We start from the raw sequence: 18,153 nt of genomic DNA, 5'->3' as shown, positions 1-18,153 counted from the left end.
TCAGTTAAGTCATTGGAGTGCATAGTATCTGAACCTTAAACTGTGTGTAAGCTCTTACACACACAATGCAATGGAATGTGCCACCACATAGAATGGTCAAGTGGAAGTAGGCACGTTTTGTGATGCAGAGAGTATGGGGTTGAAAGCTCAATTCAGGGTGGAATAAGATCCAGAGATTGCAAACTGTATTGGCGAGTCTCAAACAGGTGTTCACGAGGGGATGAAATTAATGGCAAGGGTGTGAAGTTTGTGGCAAAGACTGGGGATGATGGCCGCCACCTTCTCACTGTGTATCTGGAGAAGATCCTTGCCTTCCCATGATTTATCTTTGCTTTTAATTCTAACTGATCTTAGCAAAGCCAAAAACTTTTACTTGTATAGCACTTTATCACATACTCACAGCATTCCAATGCATCTTATAACCAATGAATTACTTTTAATTTTGTAGACCAAATTCAGCGGCTGACTTGCTTTGTGATATTTGAGGGAAATGATGGGTCTGCCAGGGCAGCCGTGTTTGTGGATACTGGGTAGGGTGTAGAAGTGGGCTATGAGGGGTTGGGGTACTATGAGGTTGGAGGCTGATGAGGGAAGATCTCCAGAGGAGATGAGATGAGGTCAGTGATAGTCTTGAAACCAATGGCTTGATTTCTGGTGGTGGGGTCATGGTACAAGGGTAGATAGGGAGATACGTATGAGAATTGGTGTTCAGTCTCCACAAGGTAGAGTTTGGTATGCCAGACAACAACTGCACCGCCAGCAACAACACCACCAACAACAGTTGGCAGTTTGGTAACAAAGTCAGGGTTGGACCTGAGAGAATGGAGTGCTGCAAGTTCAGAAGGAAACAGGTTAGAGTGTGAGTGAAAGGGGAAGAAAAATTAAGATGGCCGATGTAACGGCAACAGTTCTCAATGAAAAGATGGGTAATAGGCCAGAGGAAGGGTACAGGTTGAGGGAGAATACCAGAGGCAGGTGAAAGGTTCTGTTGAGTGGGGGGAGGACATCTGCCCAAAGAAGTGAGCATGGAGTTGAAGCCGACGGAAGAAGAGTTCAACATCATGCCGAGCCCAAAATTCATGAAGGTGAAGGCTAAGGGGATAAACCAGAGACCTTTGCTGACCATAGATTGTCCAGCATCAGAGAGAGGAAGGTCAGAGGGTATAGTGAACACATGGCAAGGGCAGGGACAAGAAGAAGGGATGGGGTCGGAGGGAAGGGAAAGGTAGGAAGGATCCGGAGGGGCATCGGGACCAATAACTAGTTGGAACTTGCGTTCCTTAAAACCTGAAAGGAACAGAAAAGGTTTCTTGTTAAGGCACCAGATGAGACGAAAAATGAAATGGAACTGGGGACAATGACGGCTTTGTGACAGGGTGAGTCGGTGCTGCTGGAGAGAGAGGTCAAGTGTGTACATATGGTGATGCTTGGCACTGATTGTGGATCTCAGGATGTGGCAAGACCAGCAGTCTGAGGAGCGTTGTGTGTCTTGGAGATACCCATAATTCTGGGGGGATTTGAAACATGAAGGATGGAACTTCAGCTGGAATCCTTTTGGGTTAAATCAGAGCCAGTCACTGAGAAAGGAAATGCGGCTGTGAAAGTGAGTTTTGGTCAATATCTTATCAAACTCCAGGAACAAAATGGAAAGCAATGATCACTTTCAGTCTTAACAATATCCATCAAAACTGTACAAACTAAATGATACATGGTCACTTAACATTACACCTTTCAGACAATAAAACAGAAAACATTGGAAATAAAAAGCATATGTCACTGAAAAGAAGAGACAGACCGTTTTGAATCAAGTGCCTTTGTCAACTCAAAGTGGATTGATCCAAAATGTTAACCAGTCCTGTCAGTTTCCAACATGATCAGCTGTATAATTCCGATTTTTTATTTATGTATTGGACAATAGTAGTGTCTTGCTGCACTTCATTAAAAACTTACCTGTGAGCCTGTCCATCCTAATAAGGCATAAGCATACTGTCCAAAGGGTACAACGACCAGATCCACTCTCACAGCCTTCCAGTCCTTATCCTTTGCTGCAGCAGCAGTTACATGCCAAGTAGTCCCTGCATGACTAGCAAGTCCAATTCCTCGAGTCTCATTCACAGCCGAAGAGTCATGATTGCATGGTCTGCTTGGTTCTAGATTATTTACCATCTTCTTCTGCAGTTTGAAGATCGAAAAACACTTTGCAAAATGATCAAATATCTCAGGCTCCTTGTTCTTCAACTTATGACAACTGCTGTCTAGGATGTCATCATACAATATCATACCCTAAAACAATTAGAGAATAAACTTAATAATGAATATTTACTTATAGTAGTTTGGTAGCCCAGTAGTACAGAAATTGAGTATTGCAGAAAAAAAGAGATATGTCCAAGCACTCATCAGGACATTCACAAGAATACCAATATAAGGGGGAAAACAACAATTTATACTGTATGTGAAGAGAGTGCGAATTGGTTGGCAAGTGGCATTGCCATGGAGAATGCGCCATTGATGGTGACTGACAGTTCACTGCCAAGCATTGTTGGAAATTTAAACCAGGCAGCTTGACCCTGATATCCCTCAGAGCAATGCCTTGAGCAGAGTCAGCGAATGGCTTTCACTTAGTGTTTAACTAAAACAGGTGCAATGTTCTGTCTGCGAAGAACAGGGCCCTGTGTAAGATACATAACTTCCAGTAAACACGCCAATGTGCCACATTGTAAGCCCGACTGACAATCTGAAATTAGTTGTCAGCGTAATTCTAAGCACACTGAGGATTATTTAGTAAATGTTGTCCAATCGCAGAATCACATCTAATGTTGGACACTGTGTTTTGAGTTTTGCAAGCACGGGCTGGTTGAGTATGGTCTGTACCCTGCCCATTGTGAACAGCGGCTGGGACATACCGTTTGATACGATCTGCCAGTCTTTGGGACGTACAGCCTATGTACCTAGCATCACTCTGGCACCTAAATTCATATGCCACATGACTCTTTTGTCTGATAGGTAGAACGTCTTTTTGGCTTTACGGCAGCATACTTGTAATGACACAGCAGCTGGTAAAGGCCGAGTTGTTTAAATCCCAGAGGAAACCTTGAAACAACTGCATAACCTATATTTTCAATTGGTATGTTTGCGATGCAGCTCTGAATTCAGGAATAAGAGCCTCAAGAGGTTTTTTTATATAAAACTAAATTGAACATTTATTAATTTACAACCAATTAAACAGATACCTATGTCTACAAACTACTACCATAATAACTTTTAAACAAATCCCCAAATTAATCACTCCCAGGTAAATCTCCACCAAGGCAACAGTGACCCGTAGACTTTAAACAGATACCAGGCAAAGCACATTTGACCTTATGAACGCAAAATGAGGTTCCTTGCAATTTGGTCCCTTTGCAGTCACAGTTGTAGGCTTACAGGCTGGTTAGATCTTAAATGCCTCTGCCTTACACTCACACAAACTCCTTTCTGTTTATACCTAGCTTTTCCTTTGAATGCACATTTTCCATTGTATCACCAGGCTTTTAATGTTACATCTCCTGACAATAACACTAATTAAATTGGTGGAATGAAATGGTAAGCTAAAAAATAAACACATTGCTTAGTGTCTTCTAGCCAGGTGCAAGATTTTATATACTATACTTCAGTTCTGCCGAAGGGTCATGAGGACTCGAAACGTCAACTGTTTTCTTCTCCACCGATGCTGCCAGACCTGCTGAGTTTTTCCAGGTAATTCTGTTTTTGTGCAAGATTTTACTCCCACTCTTGAATGCTTCATTCAACAAATGCAAATTTACACTTTACCTTTTAACTTCCCTACGTTTATCTAATTAACACCTCAAAACTACTATACATCAAAGCACCCAGACTAGCTGGCTTTAATCCAATTAAGACACACAAAGACATTAAACTCTATTTTAAAAAATAATTTCCAATAACATTATAGACGTTAATATCTCATGACAAATCCCTATCAAAAATGAACCATCATAATTTTAAAAGACGGCTTCATTTTTAAAAAATAACCGATCTCACGCTATCCTATACTTTTACACTATTACACAACCAGATGCATGCGCTAACATATATATATGCCCAAGTCCTTGGTATCAACAGAAATCATTCCAGTTCAGTGTCCAGGTTTTTTCAAAATGTCCAATTTTCCCTTTAAGCTTCAACTCTTGATAACGCATCTGTGAACAGATTTCTTTACCAGCAACGTGTATAATCTGTAGATTAAATGGTTCTAATAATCGACTCCACCTGAGAAGTGTGGCACTTGTGTCTCAAAATTTGTCCAAAAACTTCAAAGGATTGTGGTCTGTATAAACAATTGTTTCTGATGAAGTGTTTGCAACATAAATTTCAAAATGCTGTAACGCTAACACCAAACCCAAGGTCTCTTTTTCGATCGTTGAATACCTTCTCTGTTGTACAGTTTCCGTGAAAACTACCCTAACAGCTTTTCAATTCCAGTGTCATCTTCTTGAAACAGTACAGCCCCAATGCATACATCGCTTGCATCAACGGCCAACTTAAATTGCTTGGCATAATTGGGTACTGACAAAACTGGTTTTGTAGTTAATACAGTTTTCAAACTATCAAATGACTTCTGACAGTTGTGTCCATTGAAACCTTTTGTTCTTTTTTAATAATTCAGTCAAATGGGTCAACCACATTGCTAAACTTTAGTACAAATTTCCGGTAAAACCCACTCACGCCCAGAAAACTCAAAAATAGCCTTGACTTTCGCATCTCTTGGAGTCACCTTACCATGTCCAATGTTATGGCCTAGATACTTAACATGTGCTTTTGCAAATTCACTTTTAGCCAAGTTCATCACCAAATTAGCTTCTTGTAATCGAGTAAATAATTCTTTGAGATGCTGTAAATGCTCCTCCCACGTCTGACTGAAAACCATTAAGTCATCAATATAAACAGCGCAAATGCTTAGACCTGCAATTACTTTGTTTGTCAGTCTTTGAAAAGTCGCAGGTGCATTCTTCTTACCAAATGGCATGTCTTTAAACTGATATAGTCCATTTGGCGTCACAAAACCTGATATGTCCTTTGCTCTCTCCGATAACGGTACTTGCTAGTATCCTCTTAGCAAGTCAATCTTTGTCATAAATTTTGATAGCATTGAGAAAGTGGAACAATCTTCTAACCATGGTAAAGGATAGCAATCCGCTTTTGTCACTGCACTCACTTTTTGATAGTCCACATACAGTCTGTGTGTTCTATCCGGTTTCGGTACCAGCACAATAGGCGAACTCCAGTTACTGCAACTAGACTCAATTATATCATTTTGAAGTATGAAATCAATTTCTTTTTGTACTTCTGATAATTTTGCTGGACTTAATCTAAAAGAATGTTGCCTTATTGAAGATGAAACCTGTACAGATACATCATGTATAGCTAAATCTGTCTTCCTCAACTTATTCCCACAAGTAGGTTTGTGTGACCACAATGGCTTTCCCAAATCACTTTGACAATTGTTTGGAAGGTATCTCAATATTTCTTTGAAATTTTTAAGCACCCCCTCATTATCCAATTTGATTAGAGGAAAATCAATTTCAGACTCCTGCACTTTTACCCCTTTCTCATCATTCACCATCATTAATACCTCTCTTTGTTCCTCTTCCCTGTCAAAGTACTTTTTAAGCATATTTACCGGGTGCACCCTCTGCTTCTTTCTTATATCTGGAGTATTTGTTAAATAATTTACTTCACTCAATTTCTTTTCAATCCTGTAAGGTCCACTAAACCTTGTATTTAATGAATCACCCAGTACTGGTAACAGGACTAGCACTTTTCCTCAGCAACAAAACTGCGAGCTGTCGCTTTCTTGTCTACTTTCATTTTCTTTACTTGCTATGACATCTTTATATGTTCCCTAGCGAACTCACATGTTCTGTTCAAACTTTGCCTGAAGTTTGATACACAATCCAGGACAGTAGTTTCAGACTTTTGACCCACCAATGAATCTCATGAATCAATTTCAGTGGTCCCCTTACCTCATGACCATAAACTAGTGCAAAAGCGCTAAAACCAGTCGATGCATTAGGAGCATCTCTAATAGCAAATAACAAGAATGGAATTCCCCTACCCAATCCTGTGGATAAGCCTGACAATACGTTCTCATCATAGTTTTTAAATTTGATGCCATCTTTCCAAAGCTCCTTGTGACTCTGAGTGATAAGCTGTTGACTTAAACTGTTTTATCCCCAAACTGTTCATTACTCCCTCAAACAGCTGTGACATGAAATTTGAACCCTCATCTGATAGTATTTCTTAAGGTAAACCATATCTTGTAAAAATATTTTGTTAACTCTTCCACAATTCTCTTTGTTGTAATATTTCTCAAAGGTATTACTTTAGGAAACCTGGTAGACACATCCATTATTGTCAGTAAGTGCTGATTTCCACTTGTAGTCTTAGGGAGGAGTCCTACACAATCAATCATGGCTCTAGTAAAAAGGTTCTTCAAATCCTGGTATGGGATTAAAGGCGCCAGCTTAATCACTGCTGTGGTTTTCCTGTTACCTGACATGTGCGACGTGTTCTACAGAAATTTACTACATGCCTATGCAATCCCGGCCAAACAAAAAGTTTCTGCACTTTTGCCCGTGTCCAATTGCTAAATGTACCTCGATTGGAATTTCATGAGCAATTCTCAGAATCTCAATTCTATACCCTAATGGGATAACAATCTGATGCACCTCCCTCCAGCTTTCATTTGCTGAAACATGATCCCGCCTCCATTTTCTCATTAAAATATCACCCTTAATGTAGTAACATACTGGAATACATTTTGCTTCTGCTTCTGAGTAAGCTGCCCAATATAACTTTTAATTTCAAATCGTTTTTCTGTAACTCCACTAACTTCCTTGAGTTAAACACTTCAGCAGAATTTCCTATCATCTTTCCTTCTGAACAATGTTATCAAATACAGAGCCAGCTAATTGGATTTCGACACTTTCTTCTGGCGTTCGAACTGCCTGTCCTTCCTGTTTTTCTTGTTTCAACTTGTGTGCCTGTGATCTCGTTACCACACAATCCGGAAACAATCCAGGATGCTCTCTCTGTAACACCGCTGTTGAAACCACTTCTACAGGCTGCTCGACTACCCTAGGCATCACCCAAATCTGTGATCCAGTTATATCATTACCCAGAATAAACTGAACCCCTGCAATGGGAAATTTTTCCACAACTCCAACAATAACTTCACCTGTCTTCCATTTGCTATTTAAATTTATCTTCCACAATGGAATAGGTTTAACATCTCTATGAACCCCACTTATTATCACCTGTTCCTGCAATACTCCCTCTGAACAAATATCACTATCCCACAACATTAAGGATTGACTAGCCCCTGTGTCTCTTAAAATTTTAACATCTTTACCAACTCCACCCTGTACACATGGAAAGTGGTTTCAACAGAGATGTTACAGAAGAGCATCCTGGATTGTTTCCAGATTGCGAGGTAACGAGATTTTCCCTTCACACACAAAGTATTTAAACATTTCTGCAACTTGCCCCTCACAATACTCTTGGGTAAACTGTGAACACATTCCCACTTACTTACCCATCACTGATTCTGCCTATTTTACTTGTACACAAACTACTGGTTTTTCCTGTGCCTGAATCTCAGAACCAGCAGTACTTTTACTTCCAGATCTTTTCTGCACCCCAATAACTGCAACAGATTTCCCCTGCAATTTCCAACACACTGACTTTGTGTGCCCCACTTTATTACAATGAAAACACCTCAATTTTTCAAATGCTACTCCTACCCTCAGCACCTTCCTTTTTATTCTGAGAAAAAAACTTCCTGGGAATTTCCAGCTACTCCTTTCTTCCCTGACTACCCACCTTCCTTTCACCTTCCCACTTTCTATCCTTTTCGAATTTAAAAGTGCGACTGAAAAAAGGTTTGGCTCTATGCACTAACTCATAATCATCAGCTATCTCTGCTGCATGTCTTACTGTTTTAACCCTCTGTTCCTCCACATGAGTTCTCATGACCAAAGGAATTGAGTCTTTAAATTCTTCTAAAATTACTTGCCTAAAAGCTGCATATGTTGTCTCTATTTTTAACACTTGTATCCACCGGTCAAAATTACTTTGTTTTACTCTCTCAAACTCAATATAAGTTTGCCCAGGCTGTTTTCTCATATTCCTAAATTTCTGCCTATATGCTTCAGGAACCAACTCATATGCACTCAAAATAGCCTTTTTCACCACAACATAATTCACCAATACTTCTTGAGACAGTGAAGCATATACCTCATGAACTCTACCCACCAATTTACACTAACAATAACGTCCAGCTTTCCTGTGGCCATTGTTTAGATATCTTCTCAAATGAAATGAAGAACGCTTCAATATATTTTTCCTCAAACTTTGGAAGAGCTTGTGCAAATTTAAACACCTCCCCACTAGGTTCTGCTCATGGATACAGCATTGCTATTGATATGCAAGTCCTGTATGGCCCTTGCAAATGTGAAGGAGTCCTTCATCATCTATGTGGAAAACTTGGTCAAAACTGGTTGTAACAATTCGTCCAATCATTTGGCCAATTCATGTTGTGCAGAACCGATCATAGATAAAATGGGGTGTAGAGGGACATGACTTTTGTGTGCCTTGGACAGCCCATACCATGCGGGTGTAGCAAAGCACAAGGACAAACCCGACGTGGTTGCTCATGACTCTTACACAAGTCCAGCAGACAAAAAGAACATGTATATTGTGCCTGTTTCAGCTAAATAAAATAAGTGACAGCCATTCACTAACTCATTCCTCAGGACAATACCTTGACCAATCAGGATCAAGCTGCCTGGTTTAAATTTCAAACAATACTTGGCAGTTAATTGTCAGTCACCATCAGTGGTACATTCTCTATGGCAACACCATTTGCCAGATACTCAGCATTCTCCCCAGAGTACACATTATTGTTTTCCCCTTATATTGGTATTCTTGTGAGTGTCCTGATGAGTGCAAGACGAAAAGCTTAGACATCTCTCTTCTTTCAAGAGTATTGACTTATCCTACATAGTTTTTGTCTCCTCTTTTAAAGGCAGGCTACATGAGAAATGTCTTGCAAGTTGGTAGGTATTCATTATGCAAGGAACTTGATGTTAAAAAGAACTAGATTAAGCCACAAAAATTATAAAACTCTTGTCAATATCATTAAAGGACCATTTCTTCTTAAAATCTTTTCAATTTCAAAACCAATTTTTAAGTTAAAAAGAGTCATGGACAAAGCGAATTAAAAACAAGTGCCTGGACTTTGCAACAGGAATAGTGGTGGGGCTAAGAGCGAAGCCCACATGGGAAGGTTCGGGGCAGGCTGACCCCCAATTACAGCGGTTCCTCAAGCAGGCACAATGGCTCCACCATTCAGGTATAAAATCATTCACCTCTCAGGAAACCCGACTGGCCACATTTGAAGTTGAAAAGCTGAATGACAATTAGGCTTTCAGCATCCTTGTCATATCCGTCATATTTAAAGTGCCACCCACTTCCTTCAAACAGATTGGTTGCCTCCCAGTTTTCAGTTAGAGCCTTAAATGTGTGGATTGGAATCGGGAACTGCATTTTTAAAACTTTAAACTTCTACCTGACCTAGACTCATCTTTTTTCAGTTAAAATTCTATCCATATTGTGATGGCCAATGTGTTGGGAAAAGCCTATACTTTCATTTGCGCGATGTCCCTTTAAGATCAACATGGTTCGTGGAATATTCTGACAGCGGATTAATTGGCTTCCCGATGATCACATCATTAAGTTCCAAATACTCATGTGACCTGGGGCTGCCATGCAGATGAACAGCTAAGAAGCAAAGGGTAAATAGAAACCGAATTGCAGCGGGGTTGGGTCAGGCAGTATTTCACGTTTGGCAGTTCAGAACACACAGAATTTGTGTAAAAGGAAAGCAAACAAGATTGTCTCTCAGGATACTCCTCATATTTCTCAATCCTGCAGCTTGTGATATGGTTAACCACATCATCCTCTTCCAAAACCACTTCTTTCTCCATCTGAATGGAGCTGCCTTTGCTTGCTCTTATTCATAGTATAAAATGAGATATCAGAAATATTCAACGCTTTGGGACCCTTTGCCTATTAGGAGCAAGTTCTGAACCTCACTAGCCATAAATGTGACTAACACATATTACATGAGTTTTGAGTTACTTCCAAGTTGAATAGATTCAAAAGTCTAAAATATCTCTTGCGCATTGCCAGAATTAATAATGTCTAAATCATACCTGGGCAGCCATCCAACTAATCACTTGATAAATAATGCCCTCTTCCTTGCCTTCTTCACGGAGAGTTATGAGGAAGTCAACATCATGGCCATAGTCCTTCCCTCTGAAGAACAGAATGTTCTCTGAGTGAACACAAGCCACTTAAAAGAAGTATTTCAAAAGAAGTGCGAACATCTCTTTGTATGAAGGTACTGGAGAAATACTGGAGCATCAATGGTGGTGTTTTCCAATGCATTTCTTTAGGATCGAGTTCCTCAAGTGGAGTGTTTGGTCCTCACCCAAAAGCTGTTGTTGACAAACTGGTGACAGAATGGTGATGGGACATGGAAAGACACAAAGAAACAAAAGATGTGCCAAGAACTGGCGTGCCACCGTCTGAAAGCAAAATAAGAGAAAAACCAAAACATGCAAAGAGGAAACAAAATGGGCAAACAGGTTTACGGTCTGAAATTGCTGAGCTCAATGTTGAATCCAGCAGGCATTCAAAGAGCTTAATTGAAAGGTAAGCGCTGCTCCTCAAGCTTACGTTTAGCTTCACTGGAACAATGCAACAGGACAAGGACAAGGATGTCAGCATGATAGCAAGGTGGGGAATTAAAATGACAAGCCGCTGGAAGCTCGGGGTCAAGCTTATGGACTGAACAGAGCAGCCACCCAATTTGCATTTGGTTTTCCCATGTAGAGGAAACCAAATTGTGAGCAGCAAATACAGTAAGTTAAATTAAAAGAAGTACACGTAAGTTGCTGCTTCACCTGAAATACGTGTTAGGGCCCTTGGAAGGCGAATAGATTGGTGACAAAAGGGCAGGTTTTACATCCCCTGCATTTGCATGAAAAGGTGCTGTGACAGGGGGGACAGGGTGTTGCGGGTGATTGAGGAATGGTGCAGGGTAACATGGAAGAATTAGTTGGTCTCTTGGGAAAACGCAGAAGGGAGGAGCTGTTTGGTGAGCTTCCAGTGGCCTGTCATTTTAATTCTCCACCTTGTACTCACACTGACATTTCTGTCCTTGTCCTGCTGCACTGTTCCAATGAAGCTCACCGTCAACTTGAGGAACAACACCTTATCTTTCGATTGGATACTTTACAGTCTTCGAGACTCAGTTAAGGTTCAATAACTCGAGACTGTAAACTTTGTTCCCCCATTGTTGCCTTTTCATTGCATGTTTTGGTTTTTCCCTTATTTTTGCTTTCAGACAGCAGCATACCCGCTCGAGGCACATGTTTTTGTTTCTCTTCTTCTTATCCATCACCATTCCCTTTGGCCTCTTAGACTAATTATTCTGCCATTCAATCTCTCATTCTCCACCCTATCACAGACCTTCCTTTGTCCTCGTCCCACCCACCCCTTGCTCAAAACCTAACTTTCTAACATCTCTAACTTTTCCCAGTTCTGATGAAAGATCATCAACCTGAAGCATTAACATTATTTCTCACTCCACTGTGTTGCCCAACCTGTGGACTATTGACTAAAACAGCATTTTCTGTTTTCAATTCAGATTTCCAGCACCCGCAGTATTCTGCTTTTTGATTGCTACATGACAATGTCTGACTCTCAATTAAAACACTCAACTACAAACCCAGTCTCAGATGAGGTATTTGAGCAAGAGAGAAATCCTTCCAGTATTGCTTAGTCAGTTGAGAATATATGCACTTTCAACCATTTTGCTCCTGATGGAGAAAATTGATCATTATAACAAGAAATCCAAATCCATCAACGCCACTACTTGCAATTTAACATGTAAAATCCAATTACAGTTCTTGATTCACCTCGTCCTTTCTATTCTTTAAAATCTTAATCGAAGGGCCTTGGCCTCTTGCTTGGGTTTCACAATAATAAAAAGGTTCCCTTTTCTGTTCTCTTCTCAGGTAGTTTCAGGCTTTTACAGATATTAGCTGAAGTTAACAGAATCAAGTGGTATAAGGGGATGCTACAGAGCTCTAACCTTCGAAAGCCACCAGTTAACGTTATCACTGCAGCAGGTAAAAATCTGTGTACAGCTCTTTCAACAATTTGTCTGATCAAATCCGCCTCTGCCTTTGTAACTGGTACGATGAGGTCTTCATAATAGAGCAGGCCTGTTAAACAAAAAGGATTAAAACAGGGACATAGTTGGCAGGGGCATTCAAAGTATGTTGAAATGTCATTCAGTTTAAGTTTTCTTTAAGCAATGTCTGAAGGACCTTTTGCAGCTACCGCTCACCCACACGGATGTTTGGCAGCACCAAAGTTTCACTGCAGGGCATCTTCATTATTGCAGAGAAGCAACACAGTAGTGCAGATTTTTTTCTTTTGCCTTTTACCCACCTTTACTCCAATACTTCACTCCTCCCACTGTCTTGAATTTAAAGTTTTCATCCTCATGTTTAAATCTCTCATCACCTTGATGCTTTCTACCTCTAACCCCATCCAGCCTGAAAACCTTCTAAGAACTCCATGTTCCTTCATTTCTGGCCTCTTGTGCATTCTCCACTCCCTTTGCCACATCACTGGTATCTGTGGCCTCAGCTGTCTAGGCGTTTTGTTATGAATTCCTTCCTTGAGCCTCTCCATCCCTCTGCCTTCTTTAAGACCCTACTTAAAACACACTTCCTTCACCAAACCTTATCTACCCTTCCTAATGCTGCTTCCTTTGGCTCTGGCTCAATTTCTGCCGAATTGGGCACCTATGAAGCACCTCAAGCAATTCAGGAAAAACTTGACAGCAAATAAAAACTCTCTTTCTTCCAGGGCATCAATTGATCCCGATTGATCAGGATTCCTTGGTTGGGACATTTTCTAAGTTAAAAGTTCTATGGAAATGCAGTTACTGTTTCTGCCCCTTCGAAATAGCCTCTGAATGCAAAACATGTGGGACATCCAGACTTGTTCATGCTGCAACTGCAGGTCATTTAGTTAGGCACCTGATAGCCCAAGAGTAAAGGGATCATCTGGTACAGCTCAAGAGCCATACAAGACCAGAATATTCCACATTTCAATTACCAGATATGACCAGCTAGCCAATCTCATTTGTGGTAACTATTGGGACACTACAACAAACCAGTGCAATCACTCCTATCCTTCATGACCTTCAATAGCTCCCCAGTGATAGTGGGGAACTCACCAAGGCTCCTTCGACAGCACCTTCCAAACTCACAACCATGACCATCTAGAAGGCCAAGGGCAGCAAATACATGGGAATACCACCACCTGGAAGTTCCTTCCAAGCCACTCACCATCCTTACTTGGAAAAATATCGCCACTTCTTCACTATCGCTGGGTCAAAATCCTGGAACTCCCTCCCTAACAGCACTGTGGGTGTAACAACACCACATGCAACAGTTCAAGAAGGCAACTCCCCACCACCTTCTCAAGAGCGTTTAGGGGTGGGCAATAAATACTGGCCAAGCCAGCGATGCCCACAACCCAACAATGAATTTTTAAAAATTCCCCAAAGCTTTAATTCTAGAATCTTTGTCTTGGACAACAAATCCCTCAGCTCAATTCAACCTACTTGTACAACTTCATCCAGGCATTCAACTTATATATATCACCCTCTAATCCAGCGAATCTGGACAATCTGGAGGGTGTCCCTCCCCATTGCTCCATTCCACCTTAGGTGATAATGTTTCTAGGTATTACAGACTTGACTCTGTGATTCAGAACCTTGCAACATCATCCCCACCTTCAAAAACGGTTTCAAAATTTACATCTCAGACCTCATGTTTGGCAACTAAGTGTTCTCCCAATTCTTGGCTAATTTCTGATTTTCCTCCTCAAAAAAACACCTTGTGTATTGTAATTGATTAAAGACACTATAAGAGTTAACGTTGACGATCAACTGAGTCCGATTGAAAACGTGCACATGTGAACATCAGGCAAGGACAGAGCTGAGTTTGGCTGTAGTGTTCTCAAAAATAATAGCAAACTAACACTCGCATTTAAGATTAAGACTAGACACAGGCTAACAAAGTGTCTAAAAGATGGATATCTATTTACTGAATAAGGCAGCAAAGGATGTTCTGTGAATCACAACTGTTTTATTGCTAACCTATAGTTCAGTACAAATGCCAGTTTCCAGTCTTCCCTGCTAGATCTTCTCCCTGTCCAGAAGCAAACCCAACTACTGAGAAAAAAACCCAGCTCTTAATTCCAGGCTTCAATGAGCATCACGTGCTTTCATTTCACTCTAAAGCTTGTCCTGGTTTACTCTTAAAGGGACCTACCTGCATTTCTAATATTATCACAAAGCGCTGCTGGTATCGATTGAACTATATGCTAGCAAAGACCACTCATTCAGAAAAAGTAGAGGAAAAATATATGTTAGGCTAGAAGGCAAAGTGGACTATGATCTCAAATCTCAGGTGTATTAAAATTGGAACAGTTCACAAGCAAACAATTTATTTTCAACAAAATGTGTTGCAGTAGTATGGACCTATGAAATATCCCAGTTTGGATCAAATTCACTTGATCTCCCTTCTGACCTTGAGAAACGTGAGCAGCTTAAAAGGCAGCATATTAAATTATCCTTAGGTTTTGTCCAAAACTTTATTACCTGCTTTCTGTTCTTTTGTAAGCTTTATTTTCGATGCTCTCAGTTCATCCAGAGTTCGCAACCCCTCTCTGAACCACTTATCAGCTGTCTTCACACCAACGCCAAAGATACTTGTAAATTGCTGCAGAATCATAAACAAGGATTACTAACCATGATAACCAGTTACTGATCTACTGTTTACAGAAACACAAGCAGATGGATAGCACTTGTGCAAACTACTGTTACATTCAAACAAATGTAAAATTAGCCATAGTCCACAAAGATGCACAGGCATGTCTCTCCATTAGAGAGAGACAACTGGTTGTACATAATGGGAGGAGCACCACTCCACAAGTATGGGACAAGGCACAGAGGCAGGCCTCCATGAACTACCATGGCCGATATGTGGATTGAACTCACGCTGTTGGCATTATTCTGCATCACACCTGAGCCATTCAGTTAACTGAGCTAACAGAAAAGGCTTGCACTTATCTATTGCACCTTTCATGATCTCAGTACACTCTGTAGTGCTTTTAACCAATGAAGTACATCTAAAGTGTAGTCACTGTTACAATGTAGGAAATTGCACAGACACGAGAAAGAAATCTAAGAACATAAGGAAAATGAGCAGAAGTACACAATTTGACCGCTCGAGCCTGCTCTGCCATTCAGTAAGATCATGGCTCATCTGATCGTGGTCTCAACTCCACTTAGCTGACGACTCCCCCATAACTATTGTGGATCAAAAATCTCTGTCTAACTCAGCCTCAAATATTTTCAATCACACAGCCTCCACTGCTCAGGCCAAAACTGGCATACTTGTTGAGGTTACATCCAACAGGTTGGTGTATTATGTAAGCGGTTTGTTATCATTATTTTAACATTAGACAATCACTGTTTTCACTATGGTCAGGTTTAGCAGATATCCTCAGCATCCATTTTCTGACACTCAATGTCTGAAACCTATCATGTAAACTTTTCAGTTCATTTCACATGTGCAGCAAAACATACCTGACACTAACACTTACCTTTAGTGTCTGATATCTCTCATTTTGGATTAAATTCTGAACTTCACTGCAGATTCCTTCTTCAAGGATTTCCTGCAGAAGGGAGTAAGGGAACTCATGTTTATCACTTAAAGTGCTGCATCAACATCAGAAATGTAAATCCAGCATTGTGTAATAAGCAACTGCTCTCCTGGTTATCCAATAGAAAGCCTCAGACTACAGAAATAATGCGCCATGCTATTACCTTAATCACCTTTCTAGAATGGTCTCCAAGACTGGGAATCCCTTTGAGGTCATCCATTTTGGCCACATTATATGGCAATGACTTCAGAATAGAAGATGCTCTAGTGAATGCCAGGTACCGTCCCTCATTCTCACATAACTCTGCATTTTCAGCCAGTATCTTCAATGCATCCTAGGCAAAATCAAAATAAATAATCTCATCTAAATTTATTTGGATCAGTCCGTTTCAGTGTATATATTTCAACATACCCAATTTCGACTAACTGTCGAGATTCCAAATTCATCCCAGGATTTAAAAAATAATCATGATCATTCTTATCTTACTTTACATAAATTTTGAGCCTTGAGCCAAGAATTGCCTTTTTTCTCCCCTTCCAAATCAGCCATTCATTACACGTGAAGCCAGACAGCATGTGTCAGCAGAGTTGGGAGCGGTGCAAGTCCTCACAGTCATGCCCTAACCGTGTTCTCAACTGACTTGTACATGCATGGGTTTTTTAACTTTGCCATCAGGTAGTGAACATGTGCAGGAACCTGAGCTGATTATGCCTCTAACCCAGGTTCCAGGCACAAGAGGTCATCAGTCTGGGCATGTCAAAGGGTCTCAAGTAACTCATCTTTCATAATAATCACTACAATGTACTCTTGAGATTTGGGGACAGAAAAGGAGGGTTGTCCATCGTTATTACCGTAAATAATCTGTTTCTATTGTGCAGCGTGGTTCTTCTTTGACAGGCGTACGGTGAAATAGGAACCCCAAATGTGCCAGCAGCATCAGCAGCTCTTTTTACCTAAAATCAAACATAAGTGGGAAGCATTTTGACTAATTCCAGCCACACACAAGAATGCCTTATTCCTTTAACAAATTAGTTAATGGCTCATTTTATTCTAATGATGTGACAGCAATTAAGTGGGGTCTCTCTGTGATGGAGGTAGCTTTAAGATGATATGCCTGTGATGAGAGACTGGAACACTTCATGCAAACTCAGTAATTCTCTTCCTCAGCAAGGCATGTCCACAATACTTCAAGACATGGTTAATGACTGACTGCTCAGCCTTGCTCAAAACAGAACCGGGAAAGGCAGACTGAGGAACACTTAGAGATTCCTCCCACATGAATGCAGTTTACTGCACAACAATGCCCGAATGGATAGGGTGGTTTTTGACAAACAAGTGGTAGAAGCTGACCAGTTGTATTATTTGTCAAACTGTCTACTTGCTTGGTTTGACTGCAGCAGTACCACTGCTGCCATTCAGCATCCCCAAGACTTGGTTCTACCAATGTGCACATAAACTTTCTGAACTGAACTAAGTGGAATATGTCCCTTATAGAGTGTGCGCTCTATGCAACACAAATAAAAACAACTGTTACAATTCTCTTAGAGACTAATAACTTTAAAAAAATGATTAACTTTCCAGAGACCAATGGAAAGTATCGCAGGACAACATTTTACATTTCAAGACTTTTAGTGTAACATACTAAAACCAACATGGACTACGTGTAATTTAACAGGCAACTAATACACCAAACTAAAGCAAAGGTGCTTCCCCATTAACCACTAACCCAACTAAAATACTTGACATTTTTAGTTCATGCCATGCTCCCAGCATATACGTAGCCTTAAAACTCCTCCCAGCTTTTCAGCAGGCTCCCCTCTCTCTGCTACACCAGGGAGAATCTTCCTGTGTCATTCGAAAGCCATTCCCATCAGTCTTCTTAGTATCCCCAAACTACTTCCAGCTACAAGGCCCATCTCTTCGAATAGCGAACCTGCTTGATGGCCAACACAGAAACAAAATGTCTTTTCCACTGCTTTACAAAGCAGCAGCTGTTTCTGTCTCCCTCTCTGTGTCTGAGTCTGTGTCCATGTATACAGAAAAACAGCTGCCCCTCTTTTGTGTCAAGTTGTGAAAACTGTCACTTGATTTTCTGTAGATTGCAGTTACAGATCACATTGCCCTGTATCCAGTAAGAATTAGTACAATCACGTCATCCCCTATCCAAGACATTCTGTTTCACCGTAAATTGGAAGAGACATTTTAAAACATAGCAGTCTTGTAACAGCATTCGTAACATTACCTATTTGCATTTCTCAGTCACAATTTGGAAACTCA

At 40.6% G+C, this 18,153-nt stretch overlaps 1 protein-coding gene across 1 annotated transcript in view; it reads right to left on the bottom strand.

Annotated features, from left to right (window-relative positions):
* polm (polymerase (DNA directed), mu) overlaps nt 1-18,153 on the bottom strand; it is a 31,192-nt gene that overhangs the window by 5,083 nt on the left and 7,956 nt on the right. The window contains exons 3-9 of the mRNA XM_078565543.1: nt 16,728-16,829; nt 16,040-16,210; nt 15,817-15,888; nt 14,810-14,930; nt 12,221-12,353; nt 10,275-10,377; nt 1,951-2,283 (exon numbers count right to left, since the gene is read on the bottom strand). Coding sequence (XP_078421669.1) covers nt 1,951-2,283; nt 10,275-10,377; nt 12,221-12,353; nt 14,810-14,930; nt 15,817-15,888; nt 16,040-16,210; nt 16,728-16,829 — 1,035 coding nt within the window. The remainder of the gene's footprint in view (nt 1-1,950; nt 2,284-10,274; nt 10,378-12,220; nt 12,354-14,809; nt 14,931-15,816; nt 15,889-16,039; nt 16,211-16,727; nt 16,830-18,153) is intronic.

The sequence above is a fragment of the Cetorhinus maximus genome, chromosome 20 (genome assembly GCF_964194155.1).
Source record: "Cetorhinus maximus chromosome 20, sCetMax3.hap1.1, whole genome shotgun sequence".
Taxonomy (NCBI): Eukaryota; Metazoa; Chordata; class Chondrichthyes; order Lamniformes; family Cetorhinidae; genus Cetorhinus; species Cetorhinus maximus.
The sequence above is the reverse complement of the archived record's forward strand: the minus strand, read 5'-3'. Positions and strand labels throughout refer to the sequence as shown.